Below are 16,823 nucleotides of genomic sequence, written 5' to 3'. Positions count from 1 at the left end.
ACCAAGTCTACAAAAGTTTATGCTTCAGCTTCTTTTGCTCAGGTAGTCTCACAGGTGCCACACGATGGCAATGCAATTTAAGACAAGAGTGATTTAAGTGGGCTTAATCTGTATTTAAAAATATGGCAAATTAAAAGAGAAGAGCCAACAGCCTTTTAAAACAATTTGAAGCGAAACACATGCAGAAATTTGAATCAAATCCAATGGTCCCTGGAAGTAGACCTCAGGACTGGCAGAGGGCAGCAGAGGCGGGGGCCCATTGCTCTTCCCCACCAGGGGCCCCTACTCTCCCCCAGCTGAGAGACAGCTGGAGGCCAAGGGAAGGGCAGGAGGAGCAGAAGCAACAACACGTGCCTGTCACCCCCCTAATTTCCCCCGGCTTCTAGCTGCCTCTTCCTGCCCTGGAAGCCCCGCCTCCGATAGTGGAAGCCCTGCCCATGGATGGCAGAAGTCCCACCCACAGAGGGCAGAAGCCCCACCCCCGGCACTCGGACCTAGAAATGTTCGCCATCACCGCAAAGGAGGCCAAGGCAATGCAAAATGCAGGGTGTTATGGTGACCCCAAGTTGAGCCTATCATGGGGTTTTCTTGTAAGATTTGTTCAGAGGAGGTTTGCCATGGCTTTCCCCTGAGGCTGAGAGCGTATGACTTGCCCAAGATCACCCAGTGGGTTTACATGGCCCAGCGGGGATTTGAACCCTGGTCTCCAGATCCATCGTCCACAACTGGAGGCCAGGGGAAGGGCAGGAGGAGTCCACTACTCCACCCTGGCTCCCATGGTCTACCTTGCCAAGCTTTATTGTCTTTTTCTAGTGATTCAGGTTTTCACGTGACATGAACAAAGTATGACAGGCTCAGCTTAGGATGGGTTACACCTTGCTTGAAAGGAGCACTTGTGAAACGGATCTTGGGGTCTTAGTAGACACCAGGCTAAACGTGTCAACAGTGTGGAGCAGCAGCCAGAAAAGCTAGTATGATTCCAATATGAATCAGCAGGACTCTAGATCATAGGAAGTAATAGTGCCACTGTATTCTGCTCTGGTCAAGCCTCCGCTGGAATCCTGTGTCCAGTTCTTGGCAGCACGATTCAAGAGGATGTGGACAAGCTGGAATAATGTCTCCAGGGAAGGATGAGTGAAGATGATTAAAGATTTGGAAACCAAGACTTGTCCACAATACAAAATATATACCTTTATTGCCCACCCAAAATGGGGAAAAGGTTGCATCGTGCAAACTTTCAAAGCTTCACTGGCTTCTTCGTCCGGCAGAGATGCTAAGATATTGAATTATGTGACATTGGTAGCCAGAATCTTAATAGCATCGAATTGGAAAGAGAGTTCAATCCTTTTGGTGCAAGATTGGTCATTAAAACTATTGGAAATGGCTGAAAGAGACAAATGGATATGTCTCATGCATTTGTTTATTTATTTATACACCGCCTTTCTCCCAAGGCGGCTCTCAAGATAAAACGCCTTTAAAACAATTTAAAATAAGACCATTAAAACCGTATAAAATTAAGGTTAAAAACATACAAAAGTGAAAACGCATTATCTAATACATCTACCCCATATAAAAGCCATGAAACCCGAAAGCCTAGGGAAACTTGTCAGTATTTGGGAACGGGTAATGAAATATTTAAGTAACATGTTGGGAGAAATGTCAATTCTTGGTTTTCAGGATTAAGTAAGAGAAGCTGTTTTGTATAGTTATTCAGAATTTGGGATGATCCGTATATTTAAGATAGATCCAGAAATCACTTGTATATAAGTAACAGCATTGATTCTACATTGTAGGTGCAGCCTTTATTATTATCTATTATCATGTGTATATAAGGAAGGAACATTACCAAAAATATGTATAAACACCAAGCATAGATATCTTAGGAAGGAGAGAAAGAATGAAAGGAATTCTTATTATATATTTTATGTCATTTTGTATGTCATGTTTGTCAGGGATGATGGGAGTTGTAGCTCTTCACCTCTGGCTCGAACTCACCACCTTGTTACGCACCGGCGCTGACCAGTTTTGGCCAGTGGTTAAAGCTTTGCTCTAAAGCAGCAGAGTTTCAGAGAATAGGCTGAAGACCCTGACAAACTCTCCAAGCCTTCTCACTCTTGCTTCCACAGAAGTCTTCCCACTTCTTCAGGATCCAGCTGGCTCTTGTATCTTCACTCAAGACACCAGACAACTCAGTAGTCTTATATAAAAGATCTACTTTATTCTACTATATACAGCTCCACAACTATCCAACACAACTCCAATACAACAATACTCCTCACTACTATCCACTACTACCCACAAAATACATTAGGATTCATAGTCCTTGGATCATACCACCCACTCTTGTCAGTTTCCACCCAGTGGGCGTGTACATCCACTCTCATTGGTTCTCTTGTTTCTACCCAGAATTGATGATTTCATCATCTCAGCCTTGACCACTTAACAATTTTCAGGTGTGTTCAATTAACCACTTTGCATTTCTGTCCTTGGCATTTAGGACTTGTTAATTGCTTTACCTTTTACACCTGTGTGGCTCTTAATTGCTTCTGCTGAGTCACCCTGACTCTCACATACATGTTTTATTTCATTCACTGTATATCCCATGTTGCTTTTTTCCTTAACATTTTAAACATGAGGACACTCTGAGGGGCTGCCATTGGCTGGAATCCCAGTCCCTCCCACCATCCCTGGCCCTGATTGGCTGGAATCCCAGTCCCTCCCACCATCCCTGGCCCTGATTGGCTGGAATCCCAGTCCCTCCCACCATCCCTGGCCCTGATTGGCTGGAATCCCAGTCCCTCCCACCATCCCTGGCCCTGATTGGCTGGAATCCCAGTCCCTCCCACCATCCCTGGCCCTGATTGGCTGGAATCCCTATCCCTCACACCATCCCTGGCCCTGATTGGCTGGAATCCCAGTCCCTCCCACCATCCCTGGCCCTGATTGGCTGGAATCCCAGTCCCTCCCACCATCCCTGGCCCTGATTGGCTGGAATCCCTGTCCCTCCCGCCATCCCTGGCCCTGATTGGCTGGAATCCCAGTCCCTCCCACCATCCATGGCCCTGATTGGCTGGAATCCCAATCCCTCCCACCATCCCTGGCCCTGATTGGCTGGAATCCCAATCCCTCCCACCATCCCTGGCCCTGATTGGCTGGAATCCCAGTCCCCCCACCATCCCTGGCCCTGATTGGCTGGAATCCCAGTCCCCCCACCATCCCTGGCCCTGATTGGCTGGAATGCCCATCCCTCCCACCATCCCTGGCCCTGATTGGTTGGAATGCCTGTCCCTCCCACCATCCCTGGCCCTGATTGGTTGGAATGCCTGTCCCTCCCAGCATCCCTGGCCCTGATTGTCTGGAATCCCAGTCCCTCCCACCATCCCTGGCCCTGATTGGCTGGAATCCCAATCCCTCCCACCATCCCTGGCCCTGATTGGTTGGAATGCCTGTCCCTCCCAACATCCCTGGCCCTGATTGGTTGGAATGCCTGTCCCTCCCAACATCCCTGGCCCTGATTGGTTGGAATCCCAATCCCTCCCACCATCCCTGGCCCTGATTGGCTGGAATCCCAGTCCCTCCCACCATCCCTGGCCCTGATTGGCTGGAAACCCTGTCCCTCCCACCATCCCTGGCCCTGATTGGCTGGAATCCCTGTCCCTCCCACCATCCCTGGCCCTGATTGGCTGGAATCCCTGTCCCTCCCACCATCCCTGGCCCTGATTGGCTGGAATCCCTGTCACTCCCACCATCCCTGGCCCTGATTGGCTGGAATCCCTGTCACTCCCACCATCCCTGGCCCTGATTGGCTGGAATCCCTGTCACTCCCACCATCCCTGGCCATGATTGGCTGGAATCCCAGTCCCTCCCACCATCCCTGGCTATCTTGTGTTCTGGCATCCATTTTGTGTTCCAGTGGCCATTTTGTTCCAGAACCTTCTCTGAGGCCTCAGTTGAACAGAGGCTTCTCTTTCTCTCCTGAGGCTCCAGAGTCAGAAGGAGGCCAGGCTCCTTGGGCCAAAAGGGAGGAAGTGTGTCTCTTTGTGGGTCTTTTGTGTCTCTTTTCTGAGAGGGCTTTCTTATTACACAGCTCTGCTCCTTCTGGGGAACATGGGTTTTAAGAGGGATCAGAAATGGGGAGGAGAGTTTTAACACAAGCCTTATTTTTATTCTTCAGAAACACTGGGCTTTGGCTTCTAAGAGGAGGCTTGTCCCCCAAAAAGTATAGTTCAATCTGTTTTTCCAAGTGTATTCCCACTGGTCTAATTCAATTGCAAAACCAAAGTTTTGAGACCATCTGATCATAGTTTCTTTAATAACATTCTCTTATGTATAGATTTCAACAATACAATTATAAAATGTTGCTAATAAGGCATCTATTCAACATTATTTCCTGTTCCAGATCAGAGTCTGATTTGCCAATACAGTATTGTTTTTTATCCATTAGGAAGAGCTCTCTTAATTGTCTGTAAAAGAACCATGAAAGATCACAGCCCTGATCATTAGGATCTTCTTTAAGATGAACGTACTCCCCAAAATGATTTTCCTCTTTCAAAGCCTCCCTATTATAATTAGTGATGTCCCATTCAAACAATGGGAGAGAGATCTATCTAAATTTATTTGGAATGGGAAAAAGCCCAGAATTAAATGAAAATATTGTATGATTCGGTGAATAGAGGGGGAATGGCACTTCCAAGTTTAAAATGGTACTACCAAGCATGCTCTTTAGATTGGATTCTGGATTGGGTAAGGTTAGAAAAATTCAAATTAAAATTTGGCTTACATGGATACTTAATCTATGACAAAATAAAATTAGATACAAATTTTAATAATCGTGTTATCAGAAAAATCTTTATTACGGATCTGGAAAAAATTTAAGAAAAATTGGTGTCCTAAATCCCGTTATGGGCATCAATGAACGAGGCTATGTTTGGAAGGGAGCAATATAAAAAGGATGATTGAGTGACTTACAATGATATTACTAAAATGGTTGAGGGAAATAGGACTATGAAAACACAGGAGGAATTACAAGATGAGGATATTATTAGTAACTGGTTTGCCTACAGACAAATCCGGGAACGCTTTCTAGTGGATACAAAAGCGGAAGGAATTGGGGAGGGTGACCTAAATCTAGAAAAGATTATAAAAGACCCAAAAAAACAAATTTCAAATATATATAAATTAATATTGGAATATGAATTAGAATCTGAAACAGTAAAAGAATTCATGATTAAATGGGCCAAAGATATAAATGAAACAATACAATTGGATGAATGGGAAAATCTTTGGAGGGGAAAAATCAAAAATATGATAAGTGTTGACGTAAAAGAAAACATATCTAAGTCCATGTATCGGTGGTACCTTACCCCACTTAGATTGGCAAAAATGTTTAAAAAAATAAAAATTTGTGTTGGAAATGTAAAAAAGAGACAGGTAGCTATTTACATATTTGGTGGAATTGTCCGACAGCGAAACAATTTTGGAAAAAGATACATATTGAAATGAAAAATAATTTGGATTAAAGGGAAGACCGACTGTTAAATTTTACCTCCTAAATATATTTGACATCAAGGAATACGGTAAAGAAATACATGAAAAAGTATTATTGTACGCTTTGGCCACAGCTAGAACTATATCCGCGAAGAATTGGAAGAAAGAGGAAAGTCCTGGAGTAGAAGAATGGAGATGGAAAATGTTAGATTTGTTTGAGATGGATAAACTGACACATTTGGTTAATGACAAAAATATGGAAGAATTTAATGATGAATGGGATATTTGGAAGTCATATCTGATTAGTGTGAAAGAGGATAAAATGTCTACTACAATAGAAACATAAGAAAAAGAATTAATAGCAGTGGAAATGTAAAACCAATACTATTGACTTTTAGAATGTAGAATGTATAGAAACTGTTTAGAAAAAGGGGTGCAAGTCATAACTAAGAGTGGAAATATTTAAGGATGGATAAGCTAATAATAACAGGGGAAAGTAGAAAACACTAATGTATTAGGATGTTTGAATAAGATATTTCTTTTTTATATAGGATTTAATAGGGGAAAAGGGTTTTTGTAGAGTCCAGTTGAAATAATTAAGATAATAAAGAACGAACGAGATAAGTCAGTAATCTAGGAAGTAAACAACTTTATTAAGAACTGAAGAAAAATATCTTATAGGATGTAGTGGAATGTATTTTAATTAATGTGAATAAGATTGTATTGTACTTTTTTTCTTTTAGAATGTTTAATAAAATTTATATTAAAAAAAGAAGAAGAAAAGAGACACAAAAGACACACAAAGAGACACACTTCCTTCCTTTTGGCCCAAGGAGCCTGGCCTCCTTCTGACTCTGGAGCCTCAGGAGGGAAAGAGAAGCCTCTGTTCAACTGAGGAATCAGAGAAGGTTCTGGAACATTGTTCCCCACTGTCACAACCAGCACAAAATGGCCATAAGAACACAAAATGGCTGCCGGAACACAAAATATGAGTCTGTGGCAGGGGGCGGGGTCTTCCAGGTCCTCTGCCCCCATTGGCCAGCCTCAAAAAGAGGCGGAGCTTCTGCTTCTCTATTTAGCTCTGCGTGCGGAAGAGAGAGCAGCAGAGTTTTAGAGGGAGAAAGAGATAGACAGAGAGGAAGGAGAGAGAGAGAGGGGGGGGGGAGTGAAGCAACAGCAGAGAGACAAGGCCTGGAACCACTAGGCTTCACTGCTGCCCTGAGGTCCGGCTGGGCCTGGCTTGGTTCTACTGCTGCTGATTTTCTTTAGCCACTGCCATTAAGGAGGGGAGGAAGGAGGCCCAGCAGTCCTTCTAGGCACGGCCCACTCTCTCTGAAGGTGGGACTCCCCAAAGGGGATTTCAATGCTTCTAATGGTGGCTTTCATGCTCTAGCAAAGATGATGATGATGATGATATCAGGCCTGGGGGGGAGGGATGGAGTTGCTGCCTTAAACACCATTAATGCCACCATCGCTGGGCATTCTTGCTTTGCACTGAGAGGTTTGAAGTTTATAAATATAAAATGGCTACGCTCATGTTAAGAAATAGGAACAAAGGCTAGAAATGCCACGTAGACAAGCTCTGCTTAAACAGCAATGTTTCACTTGAACAGCAAGACTATTGGCAATTCTACTCTTTGCTCTCCCCCTCCCCTATCGGTTTCATGTAGCTTAACCACAAAGCTATTTTTGACAGTTAGCAGTTTCTGCAGAGACACCTGGTTATCTCGCTAGCAAATTTTGAAACCTGCTCATGAACTTTTGAATCTTCTTTAACAATTCTTGATCACCGCATGACTGAGTAGGAAGTATAACCCAAATTAGGAATTGGCTCTTCTGCTTCTGTAATTGGCTTATGCTAAGGCACAGATAGACAGAGAAAATGTATAAGTATGTAACTCAAACAAGGGGGGTTGCGGCAGTCTTGGTATCGCCATTCAGGCGTGCTGTCGCCCTGCGCAGAAATAAAGCGTTTTTAACCTGGACCATCTCGGACTCCTGACTTCTTCTTTGTGCCGGATAGCTCAAGGACCCCTCCCGGTCTGGTGGGGTTAGAGTCCCTGCTACAGCACTACTGTAATGGCCATGGCACAGTGCTATGGAACTCTGGGAATGTTCTTTTGTTTTAGCATTTTAGGTGTTGTTAAGGTTTGGAAATCCTGTTTGAGGACCCTTCTGATTTTGGGGCCCTTTCGTCCTCCATTTTGGGTTCCCAGAAGGCCAGAACTGCCAACTGCCAAGCACTGAGGCAGAGACAGCCATTTTGTGTTCTGGAGGCCATTTTGTTCTGCTTGTGACTGTGGGGAATAATGTTCCAGAACCTTCTCTGAGTCTCAGTTGAACAGAGTCCTCTCTTTCTCTCCTTAGGCTCCGGAGTCAGAAGGAGGCCAGGCTCCTTGGGCCAAAAGGAAGGAAGTGTGTCTCTTTGTGTGTCTTTTGTGTGTCTTTTCTGAGAGGGTTTTCTTATTACACAGCTCTGCTCCTTCTGGGGATGATGGGTTTTAAAAGGGGTCAGAAATGGGGAGGATAGTTTTAATACAAGCCTTATTCTTATTATTATTCACAAACATCAGGCTTTGGCTACTATCCCTGTTTTTAAAAACTTTCAATAACTGTCCAATAATTTAATGGTATTTTATTTTGGATGGGAGGGTTAGCGTCAGGGTTTGGGAGATCATGAAACAAGTTTTTATTGTATTGTATGGATATTCTTTTATTGTAAACTGCTAAAAGGTGGCCATTCTTGTGTAGTAATTGTCTTGTGATAAACTCCCACAACAGCCTTGTAAGGTAGGCTTCATAGGCTCCTAGGGCTGGAGGGGAGCCCCAAGGGCCAAACAGTCAGCCCCATTCTGCCCTCCAAGTCCTCCGAAGAGATGGCCATCCAGACAGAGACTCCTCCAATGCTCTTTGAGGCAGCATCTCCCATAGATTTGCTAAGAGGTCATGGGGCCCACAGTCCCATGGGAAATGGTCCTTACTACCCCACTTTGGGAAAGGAGAATCCCTCAGCCCCTGGACTATTTACTACCAGGAGTTACTATGGCTGGGACTCAGAGGAGTTTCCTAGGCATTGTCACCTTGTGTCCTCCATGGCCATTTGCCATGTGGTCTATTCCAACTATTCCAAATAATAAACTGTATTATTATTATTATTATTTAAACCAACATTGTAATTTTTTTTCCTTCATAAAAGCACGATATATTTTCTAAGCAAAAACTAACTCTATTTTCTGGGTCCCCTTTCTTTCGTTATAATAAGCTACATACCTTTCAAACCATGATTCAATGGTCAGTTGACCCCATTTCCTTTCCAAACAATCTATTACCTTTTTCCATACCTCCAAAAATTTGTACGACTTTCCATCTCTAACTTCCTTGTTAATTTGTCCAGGTCCAGTACCTCAAACAGCTTTCGTAACCACTCCTTTCTTATTGTTCCAAGACTTCACATATGCAATTCTGGCTGTTGAAATCATATAAAATAACACACATCCGTATTTTCTTTCCAAATCATCATCTACCATGTTTATCAAAAATATCTCAGGCTTATTATCTAATTCAATCTCCAATGTCTTCTTAATTACTCTATGGATTTTGGACTAATATTTTGCTGCTTTCCTGCACTTCCACCACAAAAGGTATAAGGTTCCCTTCTTCCTGGGACATTTCCAGCGTTTATTATGGTGTTCCTGTATATTTTACAATTTTTTCCCGGTGTCAAATACCAGCGGTAACATATTTTATAGTAGTTTTCCTTTATTTCTTGACACAAGGTATAATTTATTTTTTGGGACCACGTATCTTCCCATTGTTTTAAATCTCATGATCTACCGAAACCTTGTGCCCAGGACACCATGTTAACCTTTACAATTCCAACTTGAGTGTAATACTTTAATATACATTTATATAGTGCAGATATTGTGACACCTTTCTTTGACCATAGGATGTCTTCTAGCTCAGATTTGTTGATAGTGTTTTTTGATTAATTTGGAACCTCTCTTTGCCTGAAATCCTTTCTGAGGCCAAAAAACCTTGAATATCTCAGGAAGGCTATCTCCTAAGGCCCTCCTTCCATTCTTCCCCTCAGTCTCTCTCTCTCCCTGAAGGCCTCAAACTGACAACAGCCAAGCGCTGAGGAAGAGGCAGCCATTTTGTATTCTGGTAACTGTCTTGTGTTCCAGAGGCCATTTTGTTCTGCTTGTGACTTTGGGAAATAATGTTACAGAACCTTCTCTGAGGCCTCTCCTGAGGCTCCAAAGAGAGAAGGAAGCCAGGCTCCTTGGGCCAAAAGGAAGGCAGTGTGTCCCTTTGTGCCTCTGGCCCTCCATTTTGAAGGGAGGAAAGGAAGGCAGGCAGGCAGGCAGGCAGGCCGGCCTGTGGGGGTCTGAGGAAGGGGAGGCAGGGGATTCAGGGCCAGTGGGGAGGCTGGGCTTTGGGGGCTGGGAGAGAGAGGTGGGGAAAGAGACACTCCCTTTGGGCCCTAGCTAGGGGGGACCCACTGGTCCTTGCCTCCCCCTTTGGGAAAGGAGACCCCCTCAGCCCCCTGGACTCACTCCTGCCACTCATTCCTAGAATGGCTGGGACTCAGAGGAGTTTCCTTGGCATTGTCACCTTCTGCGCTCCATGGCCATTGGCACTGACCTTTCCCCATTGCCTTCCCTCCCTCAGCCCTTGGACCTCCTCCTCCTTTGCACTCAGAGCAACCCTTCTCTACGGCTGAGGAGACGGCCTCTTACCCGGGAAGCTCCGGCCATAAAGGACTGCAGAAGAGCCCTTTCTGGGGCTGCAGGAATCAGGGCCTTTGTACTGAAGGCAGGCCTTTATTCCTGGAGCTGGAAGAGGACCTTTGTTTGAATGTTTCAGTCCAGGATTGCATGGAAGGGTTGCAGCTGAGAGAGTGAGGCCATACTTTGCAGGAATAAAGTCCCAAATTCAGCCTAACCTTAGTCTCTTTTCTCAGGAACTTCACCTCAGCTTCCTTCTACACTGCTTTGGGATATCTTTTGCTGGAAGTGACCCAAGTGCAGAGGCACTAGGTTCCCCCTGCCCACCTGATGGCTGACACAGAGGCCAAGCGGAGGGAATTGGGCTCCAAGAGGAAGAGGCTGCCAAGGTTCAACTCTTTGGTAAGCTGCCATCCTGACTATTAGTTTCATCTGTGTCACTGCTGGGCCAGCTCATGAAAGCAAGCGGAGAACATACTGTCCCAGTTTGTCAGACAGAGTCCTGCTTAATCCTCAGTCACCTCATTTTTCCAGGGGCTTTGAAAATGTCCTATTTCTCTCTCCTCCTCCCACTTTCCCCCTTCTCCTCAGGTCAGTTCAGTTGCTGCAAAATGAGTTCCAAGTTCAAAAGACATGTGCATCCCATCAATTCAAAAGCGGGGAGAGGGGAGGAGAGATGGGGGCAGGGTCTTGCCCTTGCCAGGAGTCGGAGGCAAAAGCAAATTGTTGCACCCTTCCTTGTTTGTGTGAGCTTCATCGTTAACAACTTTAGCCATCTTGTTCCCCTTCTGGTGTGGTTTGTCTACATATGTCTTGCTTTCCTCAATGTACTATATATGTTGGGATAGTCAGTATCCTAATCAATCAATAATATTCCAGAAATGGGCTAAATTATATTGTTTTTCATATTGTATATTATATTGAAAGATTAGAGACAAACTGGATCTCAAAGGCTGTAGCTCTTTGCTTGCTTGCAGAATTTAAAGTTTATTTTCTGGACTGAATTCTAAAGTGATTAAATAATATTTGGGATGAACCATGTGCTTTCCTCCCCTTTTGTTTAGTCACTCTCTGGATGAGGGCTATTTTCTATTGCAGGTGACCTTTGCGGATGTGGCGGTATATTTCACTGAGGACGAATGGAAACTGTTGACAAAGAAGCAGAAACTTATGTACAGTTCTGTGATGATGGAGAATTATGATAATGTGGCCTTTGTGGGTAAGGAACCTGAATCCATTGACCTTCCTTTGAAGACTGAGGGCCCTTTCATAATTCACTGTCAGAGTGCTTTGTTTCCACTTTAAAATTATAGAATCAAATCAACTTTCTGACAGTAAGGACTATTTGATAGTGGAACACAATCCTTCCTTGGAGTGTAGTGGAGTCTCCCTCCTTGGAGGTCTTTAAACAGAGACTGGATTGCCATCTTTCAGGGATGCTTTGATTGAGAGTTCCTGCATGGCAGGGGGTTGGACTGAATGGTCCTTGTGGTCTCTTCCAACTCTACGATTCTATGATCAGTTATGAGTAATATCTATGAAGGGAGGAAAGGGGGAACACAAAACTTGCTTTTTGTCTAATGTTTCTTTTCCATCCTGAGCTTGCTTAGCTCCATGATTGATTCAAGAGGCCCTTTGTTACCCAAAATGCTGGAGACTGGGGAGGACACCCGCAAGTGCTGTGCTTTTAGGGGAATTTGGTACTTAGCTCAATAGAACGAGATAGTTTTACTGGGGCAACAGTGACCTCTGGATCCAGCCCTTCTATAGCAGGTCCTGAATCAAACAGTACGTCAGAGGCATTTGAAATAGGTTTTTGTGTTTCATTTAGGGGGAAAGGAAAATACACAGACACACATACTATATATATAAGTGTTCAAGATCTAGGTAACAGTGGTGAATAGATGTTAAAGGAATCTATTACCTATCTAGAGCTTTATTCCAATTGTTGAGGATTTGGAATGGGGACAGGTCAGTAGTTCCTGCGACAATTGGGGTTGGTGAGTGCATTGAGGTGCTTAGCCAAGAAAACAAACAGAGTGTCTGTCTGTAACTGGACTGACACTGAAGAACAGCAAGTTGGGCCTGACATTTATACTGAAATTGGTGCTTGGGCAGAAACTAAGGGTTCAGGAAGGTTTATATCTCTTTAGAATATTTCCTGGGTGGGGAAAGAATGGCGTGAACACGAATTGAATGCAGTGGGTGTTTGATGCAAATACCTCAGACAAAAGGGATTAGCGCACCGCCTCTCAGGTCCTTGTTGGCTCTGAATTTTGATCGCGTTCACAATCCAATGTACACTACAATCTGAGGGTGACGCTCCCAGATGCAGCTCAACAATAACATGGCAGAGTATGGAAGCAAATATCTAGATATAGGTATTGGCAATACACAGACCACTTTCCACACTTAAAAATAAGTCACAGACACAGTAGATTTCATTCAGGTCCTTGGAGGTTCTTTATCTTGAGTTGCAAAATAATTCAAATGAATAAATGAATAATTTATTATGGCACATGGCCAGCTTAAAAAAACAAACAAAGTAAAAACAAGTATCACAAAGCATCACAATACGTAAACTGCATCCTAGCAATAAGGATAAACATCAATTCATAAAATGAAATCCTAAACCTTGCAGGTAAAAATTGTCCCAAATAACTTTGAGAAATATAGACTTAAAACAGTAGACTGACTCTATGTCATAATTATTTCAAGAGACCGCAAGAGCCATCCAGTCCAATCCCCTGCCATGCAGGAAATCCAAATCAAAGTATCCCCGACAGATGGCCATCCAGCCTCTGCTTAAAGACCTCCAAGGAGGGAGATTCCACTACACTCCGAGGAAAGAGTGTGTTCCACTGTCGGACAGCCCTTACTGTCAGGAAGTTCTTCCTAATGGTGATGTGGAATCTCTTTTGCTGTAGCTTGCATCCATCGTTCCGGGTCCTAAGCTCTGGAGCAGCAGAAAACAAGCTTGCTCCCTCCTCAACATGACATCCCTTCAAATATTTAAACAGGGCCATCATATCACAACCTTCTCTTCTCTAGGCTAAACATCCCCAGCTTCCTAAGTCATTCCTCGTAGGGCATGGCTTCCTTCACCATTTTAGTTGCTCTCCTTTGGACATGCTCCAGTTTCTCCACATCCTTTTTAAACTGTGGTGCCCAGAACTGGACACAATATTCCAAGTGGGTCCTGACCAAAGCAGAATAGAGTGGCACTGTTACTTCCCATGATCTCGACACTATACTTTTCTTGATGCAGCCTAAAATTGCATTGGCCTTTTCAGCTGCTGCGTCGCACTGTTGACTCATTTTCAAGTTGTGGTCTACTTGGACTCCTAGATCTCTTTAACTCATAGTTTCATTCAGCCAGGTGTCGCCCATCCTATATCTGTGCATTTCATTTTTCCGCCCTAAGTGCAGTATCTTACATTTCTCCGTGTTGAATTTCATTTTATTAGCTTTGGCCCAGCTTTCTAGTCCATTCAGGTCATCTTGAATTTTGATCCTTCCCTCTGGAGTATTAGCTACTCCTCCTAATTTGATGCCATCTGCAAATTTGATAAGTATGCTCCCAATTCTGTCATCCAAGTCATTGATAAAGATGTTGAATAGCACTGGGCCCAGGACAGAGCCCTGTAGGACCCCACTGGTCACTTCTCTCCAGGATGAAAAGGAGCCATTTTTGAGCACCCTTTGGGTTCGGCCGGTCAACCAATTACAAATCCATGTGACAGTTGCCTTGTCTAGCCCACATTTCACAAGCTTGTTTGCAAGAATGTCATGGGGAAATTTGTCAAAGGCCTTACTGAAATCAAGATATACTATATCCACAGCATTCCCTTCATCTAACAAGCTGTTAATTTTATAAAAAAAAGAGATCAGGTTTGTCTGGCATGACTTCTTTCTCTGAAACCCATGTTGACTTTTTGTGGTTATGGCATTGCTTTCTAGATGTTCAGACTCTCTGTTTAATGATCTGCTCTAGAATCTTTCCTAGTATTGATGTCAGACTAACTGGATGATATTTCATGGTTGTTTCTGCATCAGTTTCAAAAAATTTCTGCGACAAATAATCACAGTTACACAATATCTGGCAACTTCAACAGTTACCTGCTCCTAATAATGCAAATATTTGCAAGCTCTCCTCTCCAACTTCCATCAACTTCACCATCTCTTGTTCACACACCAATCCAATCCACACCGATTCGCATGTGAGCTGTATACTGTATTGGCTGTGAGTCATCTGGAGCCAAACAGCATGAAGTGACCTCTGCAGTTGGTTTGCATCATGCCTTGGGCTCTGACTCTATGGCAGTCTCACAGGAAATGATGCCAACTGTCAATCAAAGTATTTTGCACATTTTTAATGGAATATTTTTTCAACAGTCCTTTGACTATTTGCTTCCACTGATTCCCTCAAGGCACTCCTCATCCAGTCTCTTTGCTAGCTGCTATAAGTAAGGATACAATCGTTCCATGGATTTAGGGTATCTGGAACAGGATCATGCTCGGGTCACTCACACCAACTTTATTAATTTACTGTCAAATAGGGAAGGGTAAATGGGGGCTAAATCTGGGGGTAACACCCTCCTCTCTTAACTCTGATTTTCACTTATCTGTCATTGTCCTTCTTTACAGAAGAACTTGTGAGTCAAGAGAGTGTCCAAAGAGGAGAGAAGTCACATAAATGCCAGCATTGTGGAAAACGTTTTTCTGCGAAGTCACACTTAGTGAGACATCAGAGAGTCCACACAGGAGAGAAGCCATACAAATGCCAGCATTGTGGGAAATGTTTTTCTTTGAAGGGAGACTTAGTGAAACACCAGAGAATCCACACAGGAGAGAAGCCATACAAATGCCAGCATTGTGGGAAATGTTTTTCTTTGAAGGGAGACTTAGTGAAACACCAGAGAATCCACACAGGAGAGAAGCCATACAAATGCCAGCATTGTGGGAAATGTTTTTCTTTGAAGGGAGACTTAGTGAAACACCAGAGAATCCACACAGGAGAGAAGCCGTACAAATGCCAGCATTGTGGGAAAGGTTTTTCTTCCAAGTCAGTCCAAGTGAGGCATCAGAGAGTCCACACAGGAGAGAAGCCGTACAAATGCCAGCATTGTGGGAAAGGTTTTTCTCTGAAGTCAGACCTAGTGAGACATCAGAGAGTCCACACAGGAGAGAAGCCATACAAATGCCAGCATTGTGGGAAATGTTTTTCTTTGAAGGGAGACTTAGTGAAACACCAGAGAATACACACAGGAGAGAAGCCATACAAATGCCAGCATTGTGGGAAAGGTTGTTCTCAGATGTCACACCTTTTGGAACATCACAGGATCCACACAGGAGAGAAGCCGTACAAATGCCAGCATTGTGGGAAAGGTTTTTCTTCCAAGTCAGTCCAAGTGAGGCATCAGAGAGTCCACACAGGAGAGAAGCCATACAAATGCCAGCATTGTGGGAAATGTTTTTCTTGGAAGTCATACCTAGTGATACATCAGAGAGTCCACACAGGAGAGAAGACATACAAATGCCAGCATTGTGGGAAAGGTTTTTCTTGGAAGTCACACCTAGTGAGACATCAGAGAGTCCACACAGGAGAGAAGCCATACAAATGCCAGCATTGTGGGAAATGTTTTTCTCGGCAGTCAAGCCTAGTGATACATCAGAGAGTCCACACAGGAGAGAAGACATACAAATGCCAGCATTGTGGGAAAGGTTTTTCTTTGAAGTCAAACCGAGTGAGACATCAGAGAGTCCACACAGGAAAGAAGCCATAGAAATGCCAGCAGTGTGGAAAATGCTTTTCTCGGAGGTCAGGCCTATTCAATCACCAGAGAAGCAACATAGGAGAGAAGCAACACAAATCTAAGCAGTGAACAAACATTTTTTTTGTAAAGAAGGAATACAAAAATATTTTTTTCAATCCAGTGGTGCTAAGAAAAGGCCCTTATGATTTTATTTGTAAGGTTTTTCTGTCAATATGTCTGTTTATGTTTGAAATTTACGTTTTAAGTTTAGGTTTTAATTTCTATAATATAGATAATTGCTTTGGGTTATAAATTTGGCTGGGGATTATGGGTCGTGGTTTAGGTTAGTTTAGATGGGGGGGCTAGGATTTGTTGCAGCTAGCTAGAATAGCATTGATCGCATTCGGAATTTGTGGGATGTTGGCTGAAGAAAGTTGGGGACTGGTAGTAACAGAAAGGGATCTAGCTTCTTGGAATGTCTTTGGCAGGGAGAGATTGTGCGTGTGAGAAGGATGGCAAAGTGGGGCTGGGTAATAGTGGGGATAGATGGTGGGAATTGTAGGTGGGGGCTAGGTTTGGTAGAAGGTGGAGTTTTAGGTTTTGGGGTTTCAATATATTCTTTGGCTTGGGGAGGGCAGTTCTGGTTTAAATACTGATTTTCTGACTATGTGTTTTCAATAAAGTTCTTTGCTATTTCAACACACTGGACTCTTTGATGCGTAGAAGTTCTGAATTTGCACAAAACTGACCCTTTCTTCGCTCCTCAGTCCTCAGCTCCATTCCCAGCCATAAGAACAGCAGAGGCAAACACACATCTATCTATCTCTATCTATCATCTATCTATCTATCTATC

General features: G+C 43.7%; 2 protein-coding genes across 2 annotated transcripts in view; one reads left to right on the top strand and one right to left on the bottom strand.

The window, feature by feature from the left end:
- LOC149282475 (uncharacterized) overlaps window positions 1–16,823 on the bottom strand; it is a 186,896-nt gene that overhangs the window by 141,214 nt on the left and 28,859 nt on the right. The gene's annotated exons all lie outside the window — the stretch shown is intronic.
- On the top strand, window positions 10,545–16,531 carry LOC149282477 (uncharacterized). Its single transcript, XM_089498145.1, has 3 exons — window positions 10,545–10,616; window positions 11,313–11,433; window positions 14,862–16,531. Exons 1-3 carry the CDS (start codon window positions 10,545–10,547, stop codon window positions 15,998–16,000), a joined length of 1,332 nt encoding a protein of 443 aa, XP_089354271.1. The 3' UTR covers window positions 16,001–16,531.

The sequence above is a fragment of the Sceloporus occidentalis genome, unplaced genomic scaffold, assembly GCF_023333645.1.
Source record: "Sceloporus occidentalis isolate IW3139 unplaced genomic scaffold, rSceOcc1.0.p SCAF_114, whole genome shotgun sequence".
NCBI lineage: Eukaryota > Metazoa > Chordata > Lepidosauria > Squamata > Phrynosomatidae > Sceloporus > Sceloporus occidentalis.
This window is presented reverse-complemented; position numbering and strand designations above follow the sequence as displayed.